Here is a 22,616-nt window from a genome sequence, read left to right on the forward strand (position 1 = left end):
CTTTAAACGTCGCTTCTGGACGTTCGGGTTAAATCCAAACCCAAGAAAACGTAAAAATTATATAATCTGCTTTCCCCCGCAGGAAAGAAGGAACCTCCGGGAACTGCGCCTGTCGGCCTTTTATCGCGGCGGCGGCGGCGGCAACAGCCGCTAGAGAGCGCGCGAGAGCAGCCTCCTCAGCTGACACTCCGGGCAAGCTGCTAGTCGGCCAGGGCGCGGCGGAGGAAGGCGGGGCTTGAAGGCAGACGCCTGAAGGAGACTTGCCGGCCTTCGTTGTAGCGGCCGCAGCGCCCCAGAGAGCTTGAACCCGGGACGCGGGTGCCGGGTTTGAGCGGCGACCACCAAGCACCCCATGCGCAAGATGCTGGCCGCGCTCTCTCGCCTGCTGCAAGGCCCGGCTGCTCACAGACCGGTGAGTGAGGCGCTGGGAACGGAAGGTCGTGAGGGAAGGGCGGCGGCGGCTTCTCCAGTATTTGGAAGCTTGCCGCCCCCTTCTTTCCCCCCTCCCCACATTGTCTCGAGGCGGGGGTGGGGGCTGCCCTCGATTGCCAGCTGCGAAATGACCGTTATTTCTCTCCCTCCTCCTCTCTCGGCGGGGAGGCCTCGCGAGCCCCTTGGGACCGAGGCCTCGTGGAGAATTCACGCGCGCGTGGGTCAGCTGCAGATTGCACAAAAGCATTTCTCAATGATTGCATTTCAACGAGTGCACCTCCGGAAGCTCCTTGGGCGCCTTTCCCCCCTCCTTTTCTTAATAACCCCCCACTGTGTCCTCCATTGCGGTGCGTGTCGTGCGTCGGGTTATTGTGGGCCCGGCAGTAGAATTCTGCAGCGTGTATCCAGTTTCCTTAGGAGTAGGAGGGCTGAGGGAAAAAAACACCTCCACACAAATCGCAACCAGTGCGCCTCGTTGGTTTCAGGTGAGTTTAAAAAGCCAGGAACACAAATTTTCACTGCCCACTAGTGGCTATGGTCGCTCATTTACCAAAAGCAATGTATTCAGCCTTAACTTTGGAAGTGTATACTCAATTATCACCAAACGAAGCCTCTTCTATTTGTGTCCCGGGCTTTTTAGACTCCTCTACCCATGTACTTTCTGGGACGCGGGTGGCACTGTGGTCTAAACCACGAAGCAAGATGAGCGCTGCAACCCCAGAGTCGTCCGCGACTGGACTTAATGGTCAGGGGTACCTTTACCCATGTACTATCTGAAACCAAAGGGGCACATTGGGAGCCAGATGTGAAATATAGCAGCATTAATTTCAGCTCCCCAACCCCACTAACGTTACCTAAGCTTAGAAGACAGGTGTCTCTGCTCTTCTGTTGCGGGAGGAAGAACCGCATTACAGGACTGCCATAAATCATTCTCTCTCAACTGAAACTGCGTCCTCCTCTCCTACTGTAGCACGTATATAATACTGTACTAGGCTGCACTGCAGGGCTGTTGTAAACTCTCTCTCTCTCTCTCTCTGCTTCAGCCCCACCCACCCACATGCAATAGAAGTCTACATTTGGACAACACTACAGGGGTTACTAAGACTGCTTAAAGCTGGGTCCTTATGAGCTTGGCTTACAAAAGCCACGCTCCACCACAGCCCTTTTCTATCTGCAGTATGGGGGCAAGGAACTGTATTGTTGCGCACCACCCCAATCTCTGAGTCATGTGAGATTCCAGGGGTTCCAGGCTCTTACCCATGAGAGATAGCAGAGACTGATATATATTTATGATAGATTGTTTATTTACACATATATACATCCTAAGCCTATGATGGAGGAGTTGACAGCATTAACACCCCAAGAAGGTCTTTTTTCTCCCATAGCCACAGCCTTGAAATCAAGCATGTCTGTCTCTCTCAAAGGTTTCAGCCTGCTTCTTCCCTCAACTTCTAGCTTGCACACTCACACCCACAACTCAGTTCTGGCTTTTGTCTTTTTCTAGCGCACTACCAGCGAATTGAGGGAAATGGATACACTGGTGCTTAATTCCAGCTACTGTACGTTAAAATCTTGGATTTCTCCATTGATTTATATGAGGACATAATAGACAGCTAAGGATTTATTTACTGACCTTATTGCTGCATGGCATTATGTGCTCTAACCAATGCTCAGTTTGCCTCAGAGTATAATTTATCTCTCTAATACAGTACTCTTGCTGTCATCCAGCCTGCTGTAATGCCCACGGCTCACTAGAATGCCAGGCAATATTGTGGGCTACTGGATAGGGCACTCAGGTGTGCTCTTATCCCAGCCCTTCTCTTGTCATTCCACAGTGAGATGAGAGCCTCAACAGGATCACCTACTCTATCCATTAGGAAGTCCCCATAAGCATTCAGGAATCTTATCAGTATCCATAAGCCTCTGTGGGCTTAGTCATTCCCCCACCATTGCAATGGAAAATAGCTCCTCTGACACACCCACACGCATTTTCAGACCACCCCTCACCCCACTTGAGACAAAAATCAAGTCAAGGGTATGTCCTGCTGTGCATGTCAAGCTGGTAACAAGCTGATACAGTCCCTGGAAGGCATGAAATCTGAACTGGTCCCAGACTATCCTCAGCATGGATGTTGAAGTCAATCAGGATCATGGTTTGCTCAAGACTACCTTGGTCAGGGAGGCTTTCCTTTTCTATCTCAGTTCCTTTACAATTCACTGTAAACCTCTACCTACTTAGCTAGGAGCAAGTGCCATTGAAGTTTCTGAGTAAGCATGTACGTAATATTTACCATATAATTCACTTTCCCCACCCATAATACAGAAGACAAGATAATCTAATTACTGTAGTTGTGAGCTTTGGCATACCAAAATGTACCAATCAGGCCAATAATTGCACTTACTGATGTGCAATTTGCACATGTAACACAATGAGAATAGGTACTCAAATAGTGCTCAACATTTTTATACATGTGCAATCTGGGTGGGTTTTCTTTACTGCCAGAAGTTTACAGTGGGGTTCTGCTTTGAATAATGCACACTCTAGATGTCAGTTTTATACTTGGCAACAAGTTTTAAACTATGTAAAGGAATTTTCCCTTAGATTGCTTTATCTTCTAGCAGCCCAACATGTGGAAGCTTTGGCCTATAAAGGATACAGTACTTCACACATCATGACTTACTTGGCACAAGATGCATTTCTGTGTTGTTGTTTGCTTGTAATGTAGATGATCACAAAGATCATCTACATTACAGTATACATTACATTATACATTATACATTACAGTATTGCAGAGGTGTTGTATGCAGTTACTATATAAGAGACACCTCTTATTGCTTTAGAAGTATTGGCCTTTATTCTGTTGGACTGACATACTACAAAATTAGATTAACATTTTCAAGTCTGTTTTTCAATCTGTTTCACATAGAGAAGATTCCACTGCTGAATAAAAGTAAATAGGCCTAATTAAAAAGAAGAATTAAAATTTGATGCTCCTAATTTGTTCATGGGGAATATTTTCCCCAAGATTTGTGATAGCATCTGACATAATTTTCTGTTTTGTTTCCCCACCCACCCCAATTCTGCTGCTCTAGGGAGCTGTTAGTGAGGTAAGACCCACACGATTATATTAATTGTATGTTCTTTCTGCATTTTAAATGGCAATACATAATTTGATAAAGAAAAAAAAGTTCTGCCTGTCATTCTGACCGGTTTTCTTTTTGTGTTCAGATGCAACACTAATCCAAGAAGCATTGTTTATCTGTAAGCAGCTTATACACTTACAAATATATTTACATATCTCTATATGATGCTGTTGGGCTTCCTACTGCAATCAGTCCAGCCAGTGTGACCCGTGGTTAGGAATGGTGGGAGCTGTTGTCAAAGCAACCTCTGGAGGGCCACAGATTCTTATCCCTGTAATAAAGTTTTTTTTACTGCATCTCCATATTATTAATTCTTTGGAGAGGACAGTGGTGGAGTGGGGAAAAAGATAAACAACCTACATTTAATGTAGGAAGTATTAACTTGATATGGCATTTCTGTTACCCACTTTTAGATAAAAATCAGTGATGATTTTTTCTTAATTATTCTTTAACTGTTTTTCTTTCAACATTAGGCTATTGTGAAGTGTGTTATAACTTTATACCATCCTGGAATGAATGGTGGTTAAGAACTGCAATAATACTAGTTATGTTCTGGTGCATGCAGCGCGAGCATTTCCTCTTCTGAGTAGGGACAAACCATAAAGCATAGTTTCAAACCAGCACTTATTACTCTCTGCAAGTCAAAATCAAAAAGCAAGATTTCTTTTTGACTTAGGAGAAATAAATCATGAATGCTAGTTTGGACATAATGCTATGCCATCTGGACACTGCCTCACATTGCATAAATGTCACTTTATATTTTAAAAAATAAAGTTCTTTCCCCACCACAGAGGAAAACCTTAAGAATGGCTACCATGGAAACTAATCAGGGATTGTTAAAATATACACCCAAATAAGCAATCCTGTAGATATTAAATATTTCTGGTTAGCGTGTTGAAAAAGGTCCTAGACTTCATGAAATCACAAAGCAATAATTTTTTTCTCACTCTACACGAGGTGTTGTAACCTCACTTAAATTCCTCATAATGGTTCCTGTAGTCATATGTTCTTCTGTCATTTAGTTATGCCTCTGCAACAGGGGTGGCTAAACTGCGGCCTTCCATATGTTATTGAGATTCCCAGTTCCCATGAGCCAGCATGGGCAATCAGTGAGGTTAGGAATAATAGTCCAGTAGTATCTAGAGGGCTGCATGCTAGTGACCCCTGCTGTACAACTGATTATATTTTTTTTTTTTTGACTCCCTGCCTATCCTGCGTGGACATTACATGGCATGAGGATCACTGTCAATCATTGTTTGCATTTATATGTTGTAACACAGCTATAATGGGTGGGAACATTGGTGATAATATTTATTGCATAGTTCCCTAAATTCTGTACAATATTTAAAGAAGGGAAGAATTGTACAGTGGTACCTCGACTTACGAATGCCTTGACTTCTGAAGGTTTCGACTTCTGAAGTCTGCTAATCCGGAAGTATTTTCGCCGTCCACGCGTTCTGCACATGCACAAAGCGCAAAATCGTGCTTTGCGCATGCACAAAATGGACACTTCGACTTATGGAGGATTCGACTTCTGAAGAGCGTGCGGAACAGATCGCCTTCATAAGTCAAGGTACCACTGTATTACCTATTCTAGCGTGTCCAGCTTTGCTCCTTAATTCTTCTTTCTTTCCGTACCAATTATGCAAATAGAACAGTGACACTTGCTGCTATAATATACCTAGTAAACAGTGCTTCTTTGCTGCTATGATATGCCTCTCCTATTTCAATTTCCCCCAGGCCGCTGGATTTTCCTAGTCCAATTTTTCCTCTGTGTCTATCCTCGTGCTTTTTCTATTCATCTTTGATTCCTTGTGACGAGTTCTTCCTTTAATTTTGAATTGTGGTTAATTTAGTATTGTATTTAGACCTTTGAACAGAAATCTGAGCGAAATCTATATACAGTGGTGCCTCACTTAACGAATGCCCTGCTTAACGAAATTTCCGCTTAACGAAAGGATTTTTCGAGCAGAGGTTGCCTCGCTAAACGAATGCGTTTTACGAAAAATTCGTCTAGCGAATCGCGGTTTCCCATAGGAATGCATTGAAATTCAATTAATGCGTTCCTATGGGCAAAAAAAAAGTTCAATTTTTTTAATGCATTCCTATGGGATTCGCTAGACGGATTTTTCGCTATAAGAAAAGACCCGTGGAACGAATTAATTTCGTCTAGCGAGGCACCACTGTATATATAAAATGTAAACTGTCCATGTCTGTTAGTATCCACGTTTCACCAAAACCGCTTGACTGATTGCGCTCAAATTTTGACACAATGCCGCATGCCCATACCGTTTTCAAAGACAGAGCAAGCCCATACCGTTTTCAAAGACAGATGTCACACCTGTGCCACGTAAAACCTCAGAACCCCTGTGTTTCAAAACACACCATTCAGACGAAAATGCATTCTGGGAAAAGAACCAGGTTGCAAACCAGCGTCCTCTGGCGGTGGCTACACTGGTACTATACCTATAGAACCTTCCCTCTCAACAGCACCTCAGCTGCCATTTACATACGAGGCCGAAGCCTTTACAGACTAGGCCGAATGGAGGTACTGACTCGCCTGGGTGGGGGTTGGGGGCAGAGGGTGGGGCCAGTCACAGGGATGACCCAGGGGGTAGAGGGAAGAGGGGGCGTGATATGTCATGGGACAGGACAGGTTGGGGGGAATCACAGGGAAAACCCGGGAGTGGGGTGGGGAGGGGGCGGGATACGTCATGGATCGACACAGGGTGGTAGCAGTCACAGGGATTAGCCATGGTAACGCGTGGCAGGGCCAGCTAGTGTGGTATATAAACGAACCGACTATGACTATGACCTAATATACAATAAATACTTACTGCAACCTAAATAGTGCAGTCGCCTGCAGATTGAATTCCCTAAACATGCACTTAAAGCACAAAAGCCAACACATTTAATTATTTACCCTTAATTTATTTGTGACATGTTTATTTCTCCCTTTATGGAGGTCTAGTTAGCTTACCATATGTTGTTTTTTCCACCCTCCCATGTGAATCTCACCAAAAGGTTAGGCTGACTGATGGAGACTAGTCCAAGATTACCCAGGGCACTTTATGGCTGAGTGGAAATTTAAATCCAGGTTTCCCCAGTTTTGGTCCAGCACTCACAACTACACCACCAGTACTCTCACACAACACCAGATGGGGTTTATTAATAAATTACCTATGTTGAGTACGCATCTTATCATATGATAACCAGTGTAATTGGTTTAGTGACCTGTTCTTTCTACTCAGCTCCAGCACCATATACAGCAGGGGTGACTAACCCCTGGAGGGTTCTTTTGTGGACCCAGTTTGTCTTTAATGAGTCTGCTTTTATGAGTGTGCGCTGTGATGCCAAAGGGTTTTTTTGTGGCTGTCCAAGGCCCCCAATTTGTTCATTTTAAAAGAAAGATTACTTAAATATAAATAAAGGGTTTGTTTTTTTACATTTTTAAATTAACAGTACCTACAAGTACCCACTATGTGCCAAAAGGATCCATCAAAATTCATCTTTTATTATTTGTCTTTTAAAATTAAATTTGCCGTGCCCACTTTGACATGTAGGCTCTGAAGGGTTGACTATGAGTCAATGCTGCCCTTGTCCTGAAAAAGATTTGCTGTCCTTGCTATTCTACTTTTCTCCCTTAACCATAAGTCCTCACTCTTTCCTGCTCATCTCTTTAAAAAGCTCAGGCGGGGGGTGTGACTTACTCCTTTCACAATGTGTTGCACAGGATGCTATTCTCTCTTCTGCCAGATTTTTATTTTAATCTGAGCACTGAAACACTGGCACTTGATCAGTTTTAAACATCAGTTTTAAAATGATCTAGCATAATGGATGTGAAATTTGGGGCAGAGCGTGGATCAGGCGAAGAATGCATTCTTTGTTGGAAAAGGATCAAAGAGGTTGGACTTTTACCCTGCTTGCTCTGAACTGGTGACTTTTGCATCATGGCCAGCAGATCATATGGAGTTGGTGCACCTGTGTCCATGTGTGGAGTGAGGTCACAAAGCATTGCTGCCAAGTCCGGGTCGTAAAGATCCGGGATCGGCAGCGCGCGCATGACCGGAAGTTGCGTGACGCAACTTCCGGTGGCGCTTCGCCCTTCTATGGGCATCAGAAAATGGCGGTGCCAGCGCCGGAAGTCGCTTCCGCGCATGACCGGAAACACGTAAAAGCGACTTCCAGCGCTGCCATTTTCTGATGTCCATAGAAGGGCGAAGCGCCACCGGAAGTCGCGTCACGCAACTTCCGGTCATGCGCGGAAGCGACTTCCGGCGCTTTTCTGGTGCCCATAGAAGGGCAAAGCGGCACCAGAAAAATGGCCACCGGGAAGAAGCGAATTAAAGGGAGAATGCCGGGATTTATCACCAAACGGGAGACCGCCGGGAAACAGTAAGAAAAAAGGGGTTTTCCCGGCGGATACGGGATACTTGGCAGCTATGTCACAGAGCAGCTTCTTTGAACCTTAGCTTGTTCAATGGTTGTAAGCATACATGTTTAAACTTTTATATATGGTTTTAAAAATGTGACAAGATCATACAGGATGATACTTATTACTTTGCGTGTAGAAACATTGTTTCTGGAGCATACATTGCAGTCTGCAATCATGTCAAATGTGTTGTCAAATGAAATCAAATTTTATTAAACGGTCACAGACCAATTCAGCAGAGCATAACATAGAAAGATACAGGGGACAATTTCAATGCAAATAAAACAACAGCAATGCTTTAAAATTGTTGTATGTTGAAGTTGGAATCTTCTTTATCTTGTGAAGGCGTGAACATCTTTAAAAAACAAGTGTTTTAAACTAACAGCCATCTTTTTATTATCTTTAAAAGGTTGCCCGTGTAGTTGTTGCATCTCGTAATTATGCAGATTTTGCAAGTGAGGCTACATTTGAAATTAAGGTAAGCATCTTGATTACTTTTAAAAATGCTAATGTATATAGTGTTTCTTACATAATTTATAAGAATTATTATCCTACTTGACTCCGCTGTTACAGCAGATGAATCTCAAGGGGTGCCAGAGCACTATCTAGTTGTGTCATGTTTCAGTTAGTAAGACTGGGGTGTGTGGACAAGGTGCTTGGATCGTTCAGGGTGACCACTTACACCAGGCACCCCCAAACTGCGGCCCTCCAGATGTTTTGGCCTACAAGTCCCATGATCCCTAGCTAACAGGACCAGTGGTCAGGGAAGATGGGAATTGTAGTCCAAAACATCTGGAGGGCCAAAGTTTGGGGGTGCCTGACTTACACTCTGGACGCTTGCCTCTCATGGCTGATAAAAACTAGCAGGGAAGGGACATTTTGCTGGGCTAAGGAGGTGCTTAATGCCTCCTTGTGAGAGGAGGTGGTCCCTGCCTGCTTGAAGAAGGCATTGGTAAAAGAAACCCTCCCTGGAATTGGAAAATCTAAGTTACTACCAGCCAATTGTTAATATCATGTTAATGGGCATGATTCTTGAGTGGGTGGTTGCGGACTGGATTCAAATGCTCTTGAGGAAAAAGAAAACTTATTTTCTAGATAAGTTTCATTATCTAGATAAGTTCCATTTCAATCAGGGTTTAGGCCCAGTTTTGGCACAGAAACTGCTATGGTAAATGTATAATGACTTCTGGTGGGAGAGAAACAGGGGAGGTGTGGCCATGTTAATTCTCCTTGATTTCTCAGTGGCTTTCGATGCCATCAGCCATGGTATTCTTCTGAACAGCTGTGTGAGTTGGGGGTGGGTGGCACTGTTTTGCAGTTGTTCTGGTCCTACTTGGATGGTAGTTTCCAGAGGGTGATGCTTGGAGAGTGTTCGTCAGCACCATGGAGCTTTCATTGTGGGGTTCCTCAGGATTTGATTTTATCTCCTATGCTGCTTAACATCTACATGAAACTGCTTAGTGGAGTTATCCAGAGGTTTGGAGTACTGTGTCAGCAATATGCCGATAGCACATAGCTCTACTTCTCCTTTACATCTACAGGTGTGGCAGTGGATGTGCTGGACCTTTGTCTTGCCTCAGTAATGGACTGGATGAGAGCACTCAAAATGAAGCCCAATCCAGATAAGACTGAGGCACTGTTAGTGTGCAGTTCCCTAGAATGGATGAATGGGAGGTTGCCTGCTCTTGACGGGGTTACATTCCCTCTGAAGGAGCAAGTACATAGCTTGGGAGTACCTCTATATCCTGGTGGCCTAGCTGCACCTCTCTCTGGAAAGGGATAGCCTTACTGTTGTCTATGCTCTGGTAACCTCTAGATAGGTGCTACACATACATAGGGCTGCCTCTGAAGACAGTTTGGAAACTTCAGCTGGTGCAGAATTCGGCAGCCAGGTTACTCACTGGGACAAGAAGATTTGAGCATATTACACCGATCCTAGCACGACTGCACTAGCTGCCAGTTAGTTTCTGAGCCCAATTCAAAGTGCTGGTTTTCATCTCTAAAACCTTAAATGTCTCTGGACAACAATACATCAAGGACTACATCTCTCATATGAACCTACCTGGACCCTCAGATCATCATCTGAGGCCCTTCTTTGTGTGCTTCCTCTGTGAGAGGTCCGGAGGATGTGGTAACATGAGAACAGGCCTTTTCTGCAGTAGCTCCCTGTTTGTGGAATGCTCTGCCCAGGGAGATTTGGCTGGTATCTTCATTATCCACCTTTAGGTGCCAGGTGCTCTTCAACCAGGCATTGGGCTGATTAACATCCTATACCCCTTTAAATGTGTTTGTGGGACGAGGTGTGGGGAGGAAGGTTTATTGGTTTGTAGTTTTTTGTTCTTGTTCTTGTTTTTATCATGTATGTTTTGTTTTTATATTGTGAACTGCCCTGAGAGCTACAAATTAAATAAATAAATAATTTTTATGTAAGGCTACTTATAACACTCAAAGCAGTTTATAGGAAATAAGTTTGCTTTTTCACAATATCATGACAAAATACAGTCAAATAAAATCAAATCATATTACTGTGCTATACAAGTATTGTCTTTCACACTGAAATAGCCTTAGATTTTTAAACATTTTTTTTTAAAAAAAGCATGTCCTCCCTGATTTTCTTATACTGTAAATATTCATATAAATCATAGATCACCAATATTTTTAGACTCATGGACACATTTTGATTTTAGAGTGAGTGCTATAGACACCCCTCTCCTTTCCCCAGCAGTCAGATACACACACATACACATACAAAGAAAAAATTGCACGCATTTACACTTCATCTTTCCAGGGGATCTGTGTAAAAGTTAGATCCAGGATAATTAATCTGAGGTCTGAAAAGCGCATAAAGCTGATAGAGGAAATGAAAAAGTATATCACTCTTCCAGCTTCCTGCTTCAGCTCTGTATACTTTTCAAAGGAGCAAAAGTTAACCAATCTCATTGGATGCCAAGGAAAGACCTCAAAGGCATCATGGTGCCCACAGGATCAATACCTATTTTTATAGCACATATTTTAATTACATCTAAAGCAAGTAGTTATTGCCATACTTTGCCAATTCAAAAAAATAATTACATATTTTGTAAGGAAATAGTTTCTGTGGTGTACCCTGTTTATCAGTTTGTTGGATGATACTCAGTTCTGTCCCGTATCAGCAAGATTTCCCTTGGTTTATCCACCTATTCCACCTCCTGCATATGTTTATAAATCTCTGTCGTGTCCCCCATTAAGTCTCCTGCTCCCCTGAGCTGAAGAGACCCAAATATTTTGCCCTTTCCTTGAAGGTACTCTAATCCTGAAAAAGTTTAGGATTGCCCTGCTTATCAAGCATCTTAGAGATTTTGAGGTCCTAGCCAATGAAGTTACTAGCTTTTACCATGGTGGTTCCAGAGCACCTACCAACTATAATGTCTTTATTCTCTGTGATACTTCAGTACTAGAGCCTTGGCCACATGGGCACAGTAGGCAAAGGCAGGGAAAATATGGAATAGTATTGGCTAAGAAAGTGTTACACTGATTTTCTTCAGGACTAGTCTGCAACCAGTAAGATTAAATAATCATTTTGGTATGAAAAAACCCTGACATTTTTATCTTATTTCCCCCAGAAACATGATCTCCATCGCTTGGAGGAAGGACCACCCACCACAGCTGTTATGACTCGAGAGCAGGGTCTGCAATATTACAAAACTATGCAGACTATTCGACGCATGGAATTGAAAGCAGACCAGTTGTATAAACAGAAGATTATTCGAGGCTTTTGTCATTTATATGATGGTCAGGTATGTGCCTGAGATAAGAGACTTTATACTCAAGACTTCTAGGTTTTTGCCGTCTTCATTTTAATGAAGGCTTTTATAGGGCAGGGTGTGCATGAAGAAATTGCATTTCTCCGCTCTCCCATACAGAGAATTAAAAAGTACTTACAAAAACAGAGAATGAAGATGTCTAGCCCTTCCATCAAGGCAGCTGCATTTGTAGTTCCTCCCATGCTAGTACTTTGTAGATCCTCACAGAGTATTGATGAAGCTTCTTTCAAAAGAATTCCAGCAATTGTAGCCCTGTCAAATTACACCTACTTCTGAAAGAATTAGACCAGATCACATTGTGACCCAGCTGTAGGTGAGCCTGTGGCCCTCCAGATGTGACTGTACAATCTTTGACCATTGGTCTTTCTGGCTTGAACTGATGGGAGTTGGACTAAAACAAAACCTGAAAGGCCATGGGTTTTCCACAGAGCTATAGTTTTTCTTTCTGGTGTTTTCTTGCTCTGCTTTTGTACCTCTACAGAGGACCAGATATTAGCACTAAATAGATTAAATAACTGGCTGAACTGGGTAAGCATATGTCCATTCTCCTGAATTGTATTGCTTTTGACCATAAACATAGCAGATGTAATTAGGAATAGTACAAAACTAAATTGCAAATTGACCAGCTTGCTGTTTTAAGAGTAGTATATACCAAACTCTTCTCCATCTGTTGGAACTAAAGTTAGAACTAAAGTTAGAACTAAAGTAGCTGAATAAGATTGTCTTCCATAAACATGGTTTTAACAATGAGTCCATAAGTGACTCTGGAGGCCAATTCTGGACCCACACGTCCTTCCACAGTGGGGACATTGGTTCCCAGGCAGGAGTTGATCACGGTAATCTGTGTATTACAGCTATATTAGGTAGTTTGTTCATAGCAATAGTAATGAGCAAAGGAACATCTGCTGTTCTTTGAAAGATATACACCTGCCATATTATATGGAAATCCAGTTTCTAGGAAGAGCCTCTGCACACACACACACCTCCCCGAGAAGGGCCAGGTAGGATAGGAACTGGTTGAGCCCTGCCAATGATGCTCCCCTAGTCTTTCTCAAGGGAAGGCCTCCAAGCAGTGGTATCCAACCCCCACCCAGCTTTCCTGCTCTGGTGGAAATATTTCCTGGACAGTTTTTCATAATATCATGCACACACACACTTAAATATCACTATTTTCATATTCTCCACTAAAACCTGAAGATCTTTCATTGCCAGCATTTGACTATGGCATCATGTGACATATTATGCATATGTTGTTGTGACAGTAATCTTCCCTAGGTAGTCTTCATTTCTATTTCTTCAGTTCCTGAACTGTGGTGGAGCTGCAGATACAAAGTTGGTATACTATTCTTCATTTTATTTCTTACCTGTGGACAATGGCACATTGCACACTGTTTTCAGGCATGTTTTCTTTACCACAGGAAGCTTGCTGTGTTGGAATTGAGGCTGCCGTAAATCTAACAGATCACCTGATTACTGCCTACCGGGCTCATGGCTTTACATACACTCGTGGTGCTTCAGTTCGAGAAATCCTTGCTGAACTCACAGGTTTGTGTTCAGTGAAATGATATGTAAACAGAGAAAGGAAGGGGATTGTGTAGCATGTATAGTGGATAGATGGGAGGGGGTTTAGGTTCAATTATTATCTCAACAATGAAACCTTAGTAGGACTTTGCTGAATTGCAACACACATATTCTACTCTTCCTCCAAGGAGCAATAGGCTGGTTCATATGTGCATGTACAGGTTTTGTTTCTTTACACTTGATTCAAATTCATCAGTGGACTAAATTATTGTGCTGGGATGCCTACCATAAGTTAGCATGTGCTGTAAATGTCGCCCCCCCCCTTAAGAACATGAGTTTTGATGAAACACTATTATTCTGAAATCATCTTAAAATCCACCCAATTAATGAGTGTGAGGTCTGGGGGGGGGAGGGGGGAGAGGGCTTCCTCCTATTCTCATTGACTTAGTAGACACCAGATCACATGGTAAATATCCATTTTTAATCATTTCAGGTCGGGTAGGTGGGTGCGCTAAAGGCAAAGGAGGTTCAATGCATATGTATGCCAAAAACTTCTATGGTGGTAACGGTATTGTTGGAGCCCAGGTAAGGCTCACCGATAAAAACAATATTTTTCTTTATGTTGCTTTTATGTTGCTTTTAATCTGGGCCATAACCTAATTCATATATAGTTAGGTGTGCTAGCCCAGTGACTTAGATGGACTTAAATATGTCCAGTTTATGCTGGATGCCCAGTTCTGGCTCTAGTATTTCTTCCATGTAAATCTAACACAGCCCAAATTTCATCCATTCCTGGAGAGAACTAATTAGCTAGGCTCATTTCAATTTGGCATCTGGCCTGAGATAGAAACTAAAAAGGGCTTGGTAGTCTTGATGGATGATTTTCAGTGGGAGAAAGTCAAATGAATGTAACCCTGTTACTGGAATCATAGTGTTTCTGTTCTCAAGTGCTATCTTATCATAGTTCATTATTGTTGGCTGCTGGTTATCTTTGTTTTTTTTTACTACCTTTGCATGTTGCAATTCATTATAGGTTCCTTTGGGAGCTGGCATTGCTTTAGCATGCAAGTACTTCGGCAAAGATGAGGTTTGCCTGACATTGTATGGTGATGGTGCTGCCAATCAGGTAAGCGTCAAGCTTTACTTTGTAGTTATAAGTTAATTAGAGTCACATAAGCGGAAAGGAGATGTAAATGCTATGGAACATGCATGATAAGTCCAGTTTTGTGCAAAGTGAAATGAAACTGCCCAAGTTGTTCTCCCTGCTATCGGGGGGGGGGGGGAAGTAGCACAGAAGCCCAAGGCTCACCAGTTCGTTCCTGCTTGTACATATAGTATGGTCTAGTGAACATAGCCACTGTATGTGTAATTCAAGGTTGATGGCTACATGAGAGAACTGAAAGTGTACCAAACCTTTTATTCTTCTAGGGCCAGATATTTGAAACATATAACATGGCAGCCTTGTGGAAGTTGCCATGTATTTTTGTCTGCGAGAACAACAGATATGGAATGGGTACTTCCGTAGAGAGAGCTGCAGCCAGTACAGACTACTATAAAAGGGGAGACTATATTCCTGGGATTAGGGTAAGAACATTTTTAATAGCAATGTGAAAGTTATACTATGTCCATTCAAGTAAGTTTAACTTTATTCTTAAATGTAATTGGCTTTTTTTTAATCAACAGGTGGATGGCATGGATGTTCTTGCTGTAAGGGAAGCAACAAAATTTGCTGCTGACCACTGCAGATCAGGAAAAGTAAGTTATACTTTGTGTATAACTTTGTGTATAAGTTATACTTTGTGGTGGGCCTCTCCTGCTTTACAAATTATGTAAGTATAGCTGAGGTTTTCAAGTTGGAAATATTACTCTTCGATTTCACAAAATGTATACGCAAAACACAAGGTTTAGAAGGTTATCCATAATTACCTTGTGAACCTTAAAGCAAGCTTCCAAAAAAACCCCCAGTGTTTATTGGGTTGATAATGGAATAGGAAATAGCGTTTCAGTCTGTGGCCCTCTGAAGCAAGTTGATCTTAAACAGCAGCCCTAAAATGCATGCACACAACTGATTGAGATTAGTTGTCATTACCTCTTATCAGCAATTTCTTGTCACTATTTAAAAGTTATTAACACCTCTGAATTTTAATTTTGTCAGGGTCCTATTGTGATGGAGCTACAGACATATCGTTATCATGGACATAGCATGAGTGATCCTGGAGTCAGGTATTTCTCTCTGCATTACAAACGGTTCCTCTCTAGATTGTATTGGGGGGGGGGGAAATAGCTGTATGTTCAAATGTCCCCTCATTTTCTGTCTGTCTATATCATCTACATTTTCTGTTAGTAGATCAGTAGTCTCCTCTTATCTCCCTATTGTTGGCTTTTAAACAAATTTCAAGGGTATTTTGGTCCTTTGTGGCTAGTTTTATTATTTGTTCAAAGCAATAAGTGAAGAATAACCAACTGTACAGGTAATAAAAATCATTATCTCCTTTTGAGAGGAAGTGTAAGCTTTGGGCTCATACCCTTCCGCTCTTGAATAGCTATAGCCTGCAAACCATGTATTTTGGTGTGTGTCTTTTCACAATGGCAAGCTTTGCTTCTGGTTTAGGATCCTAGTTTTTGTGTAAACTGGTTTGTTCCTGTGCAAGAGGTTGCACAGAGGGAAAAAGAAGATGGAGCATATAAGCCCTCAACTTGTGCCTGGTCATACTAATAGCAAACTATGATTTGCTCTTACATCTGAATACAACCATTCTAAAAATAATGACAGTACCCAAATTTTATGAGGCAAATGTGAAAAATACCTGAGAAACTTGTTTCCATTATCTTGCTTTTATTTTTGTGTGCTTCATTATGGTTAACAGCTACCTACAGGAACATAGATATCTGGCTAACACTGAGGCAGGGCATGTGTCCCATCTAGCTCCATAGTGGCTGCACTGGCTGGCAGCACCTCCCCAGATTTTTAGGTGCGTGTCTCCCAGCTCTACAGCTATGCTGGGTAGTGAACCTGTGACCTTGTGCATGTAAAGTAGATGTGCTACCATTCACTTATAGCGGTAAAGGTAAAGGGACCCCTGACCATTAGGTCCAGTCATGACCGACTCTGGGGTTGCGGTGCTCATCTCGCATTATTGGGCGAGGGAGCCGGCGTACAGCTTCCAGGTCATGTGGCCAGCATGACAAAGCCGCTTCTGGCGAACCAGAGCAGCGCGCAGAAACACCGTTTACCTTCCCACTGTAGCGGTACCTATTTATCTACTTGCACTTTGACGCGCTTTCGAAATGCTAGGTTGGCAGGAGCAGGGACCGAACAACAGGAGCTCACCCCGTCGCGGGGATTCGAACTGCCGACCTAATCGGCAAGCCCTAGGCTCTGTGGTTTAACCCTAAAGGGGACCTAAAAAACTAAAACTGCAAGCTGGTATGATATGTAGGTAAATAACTGGCTGCTAGGTTTTAATTAAGCATATGCTTAATTTTGTTCTATTCCTAATCACATCTGCTATGCCCCTTTCCCTTTTTTGTATTGATTTTAACCATAGGACTTCACAGTATGTTTGAACAAAACTCTTTAACTCAACTTTATAAATAAAAATGCATGTTATAAAATAGTACATAGAAAATATATCTAAGAGTAGCAGTACATAAGGACTCTTTGTTTAATTGATATAGTGTGATTTTAAAACAGTTTGCCATGAAATGAAATTTGCTTAAATTCTCTCATGAGTACCAAGTACTCATTGAAAGAGGACCTGCTTCCTCTCCCTCCCTCCCCCACAATCAGGAGGGAGAGCTGGTGGTCCTACCATTTGTGTATCATGTGTGACAGCATTAAAAGCACTCAGTGCTAAGGAGAACTATCTGCTGTTAGTGGAGCCCTGCCCAGAGCTGTGATGCAGAGGTACAAGGAGTATGTTCTTTGAAGGTTGATAGTTGTTACTCTAACTAAAAATCAATACAGTATTTGATTTTTAGAGTGAAATGTGCATTTAAATTTGAATTCTGGAAAAAAGTATACTGAAACAATAATATATTGTTGAAATGCTTAGGCTACTACATGCAACCAGCTCATATGCCTATTTTACCTTGTGGCTTACTCCCCTCATTAAAGAAATATTGCCAAGAGGATCAGTCTGCTTTGGTGATTAGCAGATGTAAAAACTGCTCCTGAAAGCCTTCCTCTGTTACTTGTCATGCTTGTTAGAGAATACCTGACTTGCCTCAGTATACTGTTGCAATAAGAATACCAGTGCTTGGCAGAAACAGTTATTGCAAACAGTTCAGCAGTCTCTTATATTGTCTCGTCTTTTTTACAGTTACCGAACCAGGGAAGAAATTCAAGAAGTGAGAAGCAAAAGTGATCCCATTACACTTCTGAAGGACAGAATGGTGAACAACAACTTGGCTAGTGTGGAAGAGCTAAAGGTAATAAGCCTTCATTTCAAATTTGATGAAAATCATTTTACAAAAGTAGATCGATAGGAAGTCTTCACCTCAAATCAGTTACAGCAAGTCAGAATTACTTTAAATCTATTTTGGTATAGGATATTTCTGGTGGGGCAGTGTTTACCGAAGGGTACATGGCAGAATTTTTAATTTTACCTAATCATTGTTCTTTTAGCTATAGAAAACAATTTAAAGATTAAATAGTTTTATTGAAACTACCAAATTATCTTCAACTGAGAAGGGATATGTGATTATTGTAAATTTGGGATACACTGCTATTTTGGTATAGGGGCCTATATTGCCTAGTGAAACATGGCAGTTTCCTCGGGGAACAACATTTGCACAGCCATTGGCTTCTCATATTTATAACCCGACTTTCTGAGGAGTCCTGGTATATGGTATATGTCACAGTTGGTCCTTCCATCGACCCTGCTGGTTTAGGTTGAGGAAAATTTTGAATTGGGATTCTGCTAGTCATTATAGCTGAAATCATTTGCTGCAGGAACAGGGTTAGTGGATTTGCTAGGAGAGTCCCAGGTTTGTTGCCAAAGTGGAAATAGTGATGAGCATGATTGGTCATACATCTCTCTCAGTGTGGGAGAAGTGTTCTGCACTGGAGTGAAGCAGCTGTTACACACATTCATCTAATCTATAGCTTATGAAAACATGCCATGCCCTGCCACAGTTGGTAGCTTGCAAGTTATTCTAGTAGGTTGCTGGCTAGTTGTTCAAATATAAAAAGGTAAAATGTTCCATGTGCTGCATACATATGAGGACTGCTTATCAGGATTTCATCTTAGGGAAGGCAGAAACTCTTAACAGCAACTGTGGCTTAAGTGTTTCCAGATTTACTTTCAACCCCAACATGTACTACAGAGGTAAATAGTACTCTCAGGAGTCTTTTGTTTCCATTGACAAATTTTTCCCTTCTCATACAGGAAATAGATGTGGAAGTAAGAAAAGAGATTGAAGACGCAGCACAGTTTGCCACAACTGATCCTGAACCACCTCTGGAAGAACTAGGCAATCATATCTACTATAAGGAGCCACCCTTTGAGGTGCGTGGCCCAAATCAGTGGATTAGATATAAATCTGTGAGCTAAGTGAATTGTTACTCCAGCAACCAGCTAAATTAATGTATTTTATACTGGGCTTTAATTCTTTTATCTGCTCTAAGAAATAAGAGCAAAACTATTTCTCATTATATGGGGAAAATTCATTTGGCAGCAAAGTAGCCATTGTATGAGACACAGAATTATATAGTGTGGAATTCTAAAAAACAGCTGCTCAGAAAAGGACAATAAGCACTGTTTATTTATTTATATATAAGCTTCATCATGTTCTGGATTGCTGTATTTATGAAAGTTATTTAGCTGAAACCTCTTACGTACAGTAAAAAAAAGGCATATTAAAACTTCCTGAGCAGATCTTTCCCATTAGCTTTTTGTATATTTTTGTCTTTGCATCCCCCCATCCCAAATGATTTTGCAACGAAAAGAAGTCTTTTTCAGCATGTTTATTTTACCTTTTTAATATGCACCTAGAGTGAGTCTATAACCCACTCTTTGCATAGGATCTTTGTATAATTTTATAATATAAAAAACCAGTTGGTACATAGTAATAATTTATATTAAATCAGCAGGCAGCAATTATTGTTTTTAAAAAGCAGCTGGCATGCCTAGAACACTATGTATTTGATATGAGTGGTTAAAGTGCACAGGCTACATTTTTGTCTATAAGGCAAGCAGTTTCCAAGCTACTATATTATTTACACATCTGAAAAAATACATGATTAAGTATACTAGTAGAAAAGATTATCATCACATGACTTTAATATAACTTAGTGCAAAAGCTGTAGGACCAGTATAAACAGTATGTACAGTAATTAATAACTTAGTTGGAATGTGTGCTCTCTTCCCATTTCAATTTCTCAGAACTTTGCGTAAGAGTTATGCTTCCAATTCCAAGAGTTTATTCAGTTTTCTGTGTTTTAATATTTCATTCCATATTCGGCAAAGAATACCACCACTATATGAGAAAAATAAGAATAGTAAGAGTCTCAAACTCTGGCTTGGAAGTAAAACACTTCTAGAATCATGCAATTATTTTCTTACCGGAGTCTAAGGAATCGCAAGTCATCTTTAGTGATGTGGTTTAGAACATCACTGAGTGTATAATCCTCTTGAACAAACTGAAAGACAAAATCATTTCAGTGTTTCTAATTATTATTCAGAACAGAAAATGAAATTTGAGGGTCTTTCCCACTCTTAATCTTACCCTATCAATTGTATCTGAATCAGCTTTCTGTTGCTTTAACCACAAGACCAGTTCTTGGTCTACGCAGTGCTGAAGAGCAGATGGAGGTGGTTGAATTTCTGCAACAATTCAAAGTAGGTTAATCAAATTCAAAAGCTCTACTCAATACTGTTGTGTGTCCTAAAGCTCAAGCCATTCCTATCAACTGACCACACACATTTAATGTACACTCTCATATCTACCAGGAGTTTGTAGCTGAAGGAGATGCAAGTCTTGAATTCTTTGCTCCAGTGTTTGCCTTAGCAGTGTCTGGTATTCTCTCTCCCTCTGTACCAGGCTCTCCAGTAACCTATTAAATAAAATGGGGGTCAGAATTGGGTATGGCGTAACATTTTCCCCTTAAAATGTTTCATGATAGTAGTACAGTGGAACCTCGGTTTATGAATTTTCGGTTTATGAACACCGCGGACCCATCTGGAATGGATTAATCCACTTTCCATTACTTTCAATGGGAAAGTTCGCTTCAGTTTATGAACGCTTCAGTTTATGAACAGACTTCCGGAACCAATTGTGTTCATAAACCGAGGTACCACTGTACACTTTTAATGACTACAAAACCTAGTTCTGCAACACAAGTATTATTTTAGTTGTAGTGTAGCTTGGTATGTCTAAAGTACATGTAAAAGTATTTCTCATCATATGGCTTACCTTAAAACAAATCCTACATATCTTTGAATTACTGGCTACCTGGTAGCCTTGATTTTCAAATGCTATCCAATTTAGATTTCTGTGCTGAATTGGTTCCTAGAATTTCTACTTAAACTAAGGCTTCATAATTTAATATTCCAGCATTTAATATATCAGCGTGTTACTTGCTGCTGCTATAGTGATAGAAAACCACAGTACAGACTGTCAGGCTATGAAAGGAATTTTATACACACTTTCTGTCAGTGTTGGCTAAAGTAAGTGCTGCTCTCAAAGCATACATGTTATGGTTCTCCCTGTAAAGGCACCCTAGAACATTTAGGACACATTTTACATTTGGATTTGTAACATGGAAAGGTAACATTTAGCCTGAAATGGAGACGCTGCACATGGAGTGCTGCTCTAGAGGGGGGGGAGGAAAAGACATGATGCAGCCCTCAGTGCTACACAATTGGTTTTTCTAGAAGTCTAGAAGAAAGAATGTGAGTGCCAAATTAACCCTGTATAAACCAAGGGTCGCTAAACTGGCTGCATGTTAAAATCTAGCCAATAACCAATGTAGGCTCGCCTAATTGCCTGCAGGTGTTTTATAAACAGCAGGGATGATCAGTAAAATGGCTGAATAAGCCTGAGCACACTTTAAAGCTGCTAACCTGTTTGTTTCTTGCTTAAGCTTGCCCAACTGCAAGCTGAGCTGCTGCTGAGTGTCAGGGGTCACAGAAGACGTGAGCATGCACACTCCAGACGTGATAACTGTTTCTTCGTGTCTTTTTTGCTGCGCTTGCTGGTAATCCTCATCTACTTCATCTGCATCTTTGTCAACTCCTTCAGTCTCTGATGCTGGTTCAAAGTGAGCTCGAAGTTCTGCACAGAGCAATGGAGAATTGCAGAGGTCAAGCATTTCTTACATTTGCCACTTAAATATCATCTAGTCAGCAAGCTTTTCCTGAGTATATATATATATCTTTTCAGAAAACACAGGTGCCTAGGGAGTTCCTTGATTTTAAGAAATGACAATAATGTGCTAATGTGTGGCAACCTTTCAAAAGAACAATTAGTGAGGATTTGTAGTGAATGTTTCTATCCAAACTAATATTCACAAATATGTTAGTCTGTAAAGCACGCTTAACAAAAAAATTCAGAACTTGTTTTATGAAAGAAGTAGCAGTCATTTACAAGTTTTCTCCAAGAAGAGACCGAAGTACTACTGCAGTTCCAGCACACCGGCAGTACCTGCCTTGGGGCATTCATTCCACAGGTTAGACATTTATTATTGCTTTGCTCACATCATACTTAACCATCCCACTTAACAGTTTACTACTTTGTTTTTACTTACCTGGAATGAGAATAGTGACAGCAGCTTGAACAGCACGTCGTATTATATTATCCATAGCAAACATCCAATGAGGTCTGATTAAATGATTCCGTAGTACTTTGTTAACCTATAAGAAAAGTGTCAAATAAAACAGGATAGTAGTTTGCCTTAAGCTATAAGCTTGTCATTTAGAACAAGAAGTTTGGGTAAATGTAGGATGACAATAAGTCCACTTGGGCTAAGACCTAGAACACATATTGGAACATAAAAGCAGCCCTGCTGGATCAGACCAAAGGCCCATCTAGTTCAGTATCCTGTTTCTCACAGTGGCCAAGGGAAGCCCCCAAGCAGGAGATGCTGCCTCTGATCCTTTAGGAATACAGCCTTTGTTTCCACTGTGATGTAGGCACAAAGAAAGCTGTTGCAATTAACACCTAAGATACTGTGTTGTACATCAACAATGCACAGATATTTAACTAAGTCATACTCGGAGCAGACCCCTAGAGGTATCACACTATGCTTCAAGTTCTTTGCACAGAATTGTGCATTGTATGCT

The 22,616-nt window shown here is 41.4% G+C and overlaps 2 protein-coding genes across 6 annotated transcripts in view; one reads left to right on the forward strand and one right to left on the reverse strand.

Moving 5' to 3' along the window:
- The first annotated feature begins 215 nt into the window (after nucleotides 1-215).
- On the forward strand, nucleotides 216-19,223 carry PDHA1 (pyruvate dehydrogenase E1 subunit alpha 1). Of its 4 annotated transcripts, XM_088667776.1 has the most exons (13): nucleotides 216-412; nucleotides 3,526-3,540; nucleotides 3,662-3,694; nucleotides 8,418-8,486; nucleotides 11,611-11,784; nucleotides 13,230-13,356; nucleotides 13,826-13,917; nucleotides 14,366-14,458; nucleotides 14,761-14,916; nucleotides 15,016-15,087; nucleotides 15,488-15,555; nucleotides 17,655-17,763; nucleotides 18,723-19,223. In XM_088667776.1, exons 5-13 carry the CDS (start codon nucleotides 11,659-11,661, stop codon nucleotides 18,885-18,887), a joined length of 1,008 nt encoding a protein of 335 aa, XP_088523902.1. In that variant the 5' UTR covers nucleotides 216-412; nucleotides 3,526-3,540; nucleotides 3,662-3,694; nucleotides 8,418-8,486; nucleotides 11,611-11,658; the 3' UTR covers nucleotides 18,888-19,223. The 4 variants fall into 4 exon arrangements, with proteins under 4 accessions (XP_088523902.1, XP_034972409.1, XP_034972410.1 ...); XM_035116518.3 differs by lacking the exon at nucleotides 3,662-3,694; XM_035116519.3 differs by lacking the exons at nucleotides 3,526-3,540; nucleotides 3,662-3,694.
- A 62-nt stretch (nucleotides 19,224-19,285) lies between these two features.
- MAP3K15 (mitogen-activated protein kinase kinase kinase 15) overlaps nucleotides 19,286-22,616 on the reverse strand; it is a 66,698-nt gene continuing 63,367 nt past the window's right edge. For both annotated transcript variants that reach the window (XM_035116513.3, XM_035116515.3), the window contains 6 exons: nucleotides 22,082-22,187; nucleotides 21,399-21,609; nucleotides 20,283-20,389; nucleotides 20,062-20,159; nucleotides 19,899-19,975; nucleotides 19,286-19,812 (listed from right to left, as the gene is read on the reverse strand). In XM_035116513.3, coding sequence (XP_034972404.3) covers nucleotides 19,734-19,812; nucleotides 19,899-19,975; nucleotides 20,062-20,159; nucleotides 20,283-20,389; nucleotides 21,399-21,609; nucleotides 22,082-22,187 — 678 coding nt within the window. In that variant the 3' untranslated portion in view covers nucleotides 19,286-19,733. The remainder of the gene's footprint in view (nucleotides 19,813-19,898; nucleotides 19,976-20,061; nucleotides 20,160-20,282; nucleotides 20,390-21,398; nucleotides 21,610-22,081; nucleotides 22,188-22,616) is intronic.

The sequence above is a fragment of the Zootoca vivipara genome, chromosome 4, assembly GCF_965207765.1.
Source record: "Zootoca vivipara chromosome 4, rZooViv2.hap1.1, whole genome shotgun sequence".
Taxonomy (NCBI): domain Eukaryota; kingdom Metazoa; phylum Chordata; class Lepidosauria; order Squamata; family Lacertidae; genus Zootoca; species Zootoca vivipara.

What these genes read in the sequence shown, in the direction of transcription:
- PDHA1 (XM_035116518.3), top strand. Translation starts at nt 353, where the DNA reads ATGCGCAAGATGCTGGCCGCGCTCTCTCGCCTGCTGCAAGGCCCGGCT. An exon ending in ACTATATTCCTGGGATTAGG is followed by an intron (nt 14,917 to 15,015) that starts GTAAGAACATTT and finishes TTTAATCAACAG; the next exon opens with GTGGATGGCATGGATGTTCT. An exon ending in ACCACTGCAGATCAGGAAAA is followed by an intron (nt 15,088 to 15,487) that starts GTAAGTTATACT and finishes TAATTTTGTCAG; the next exon opens with GGTCCTATTGTGATGGAGCT.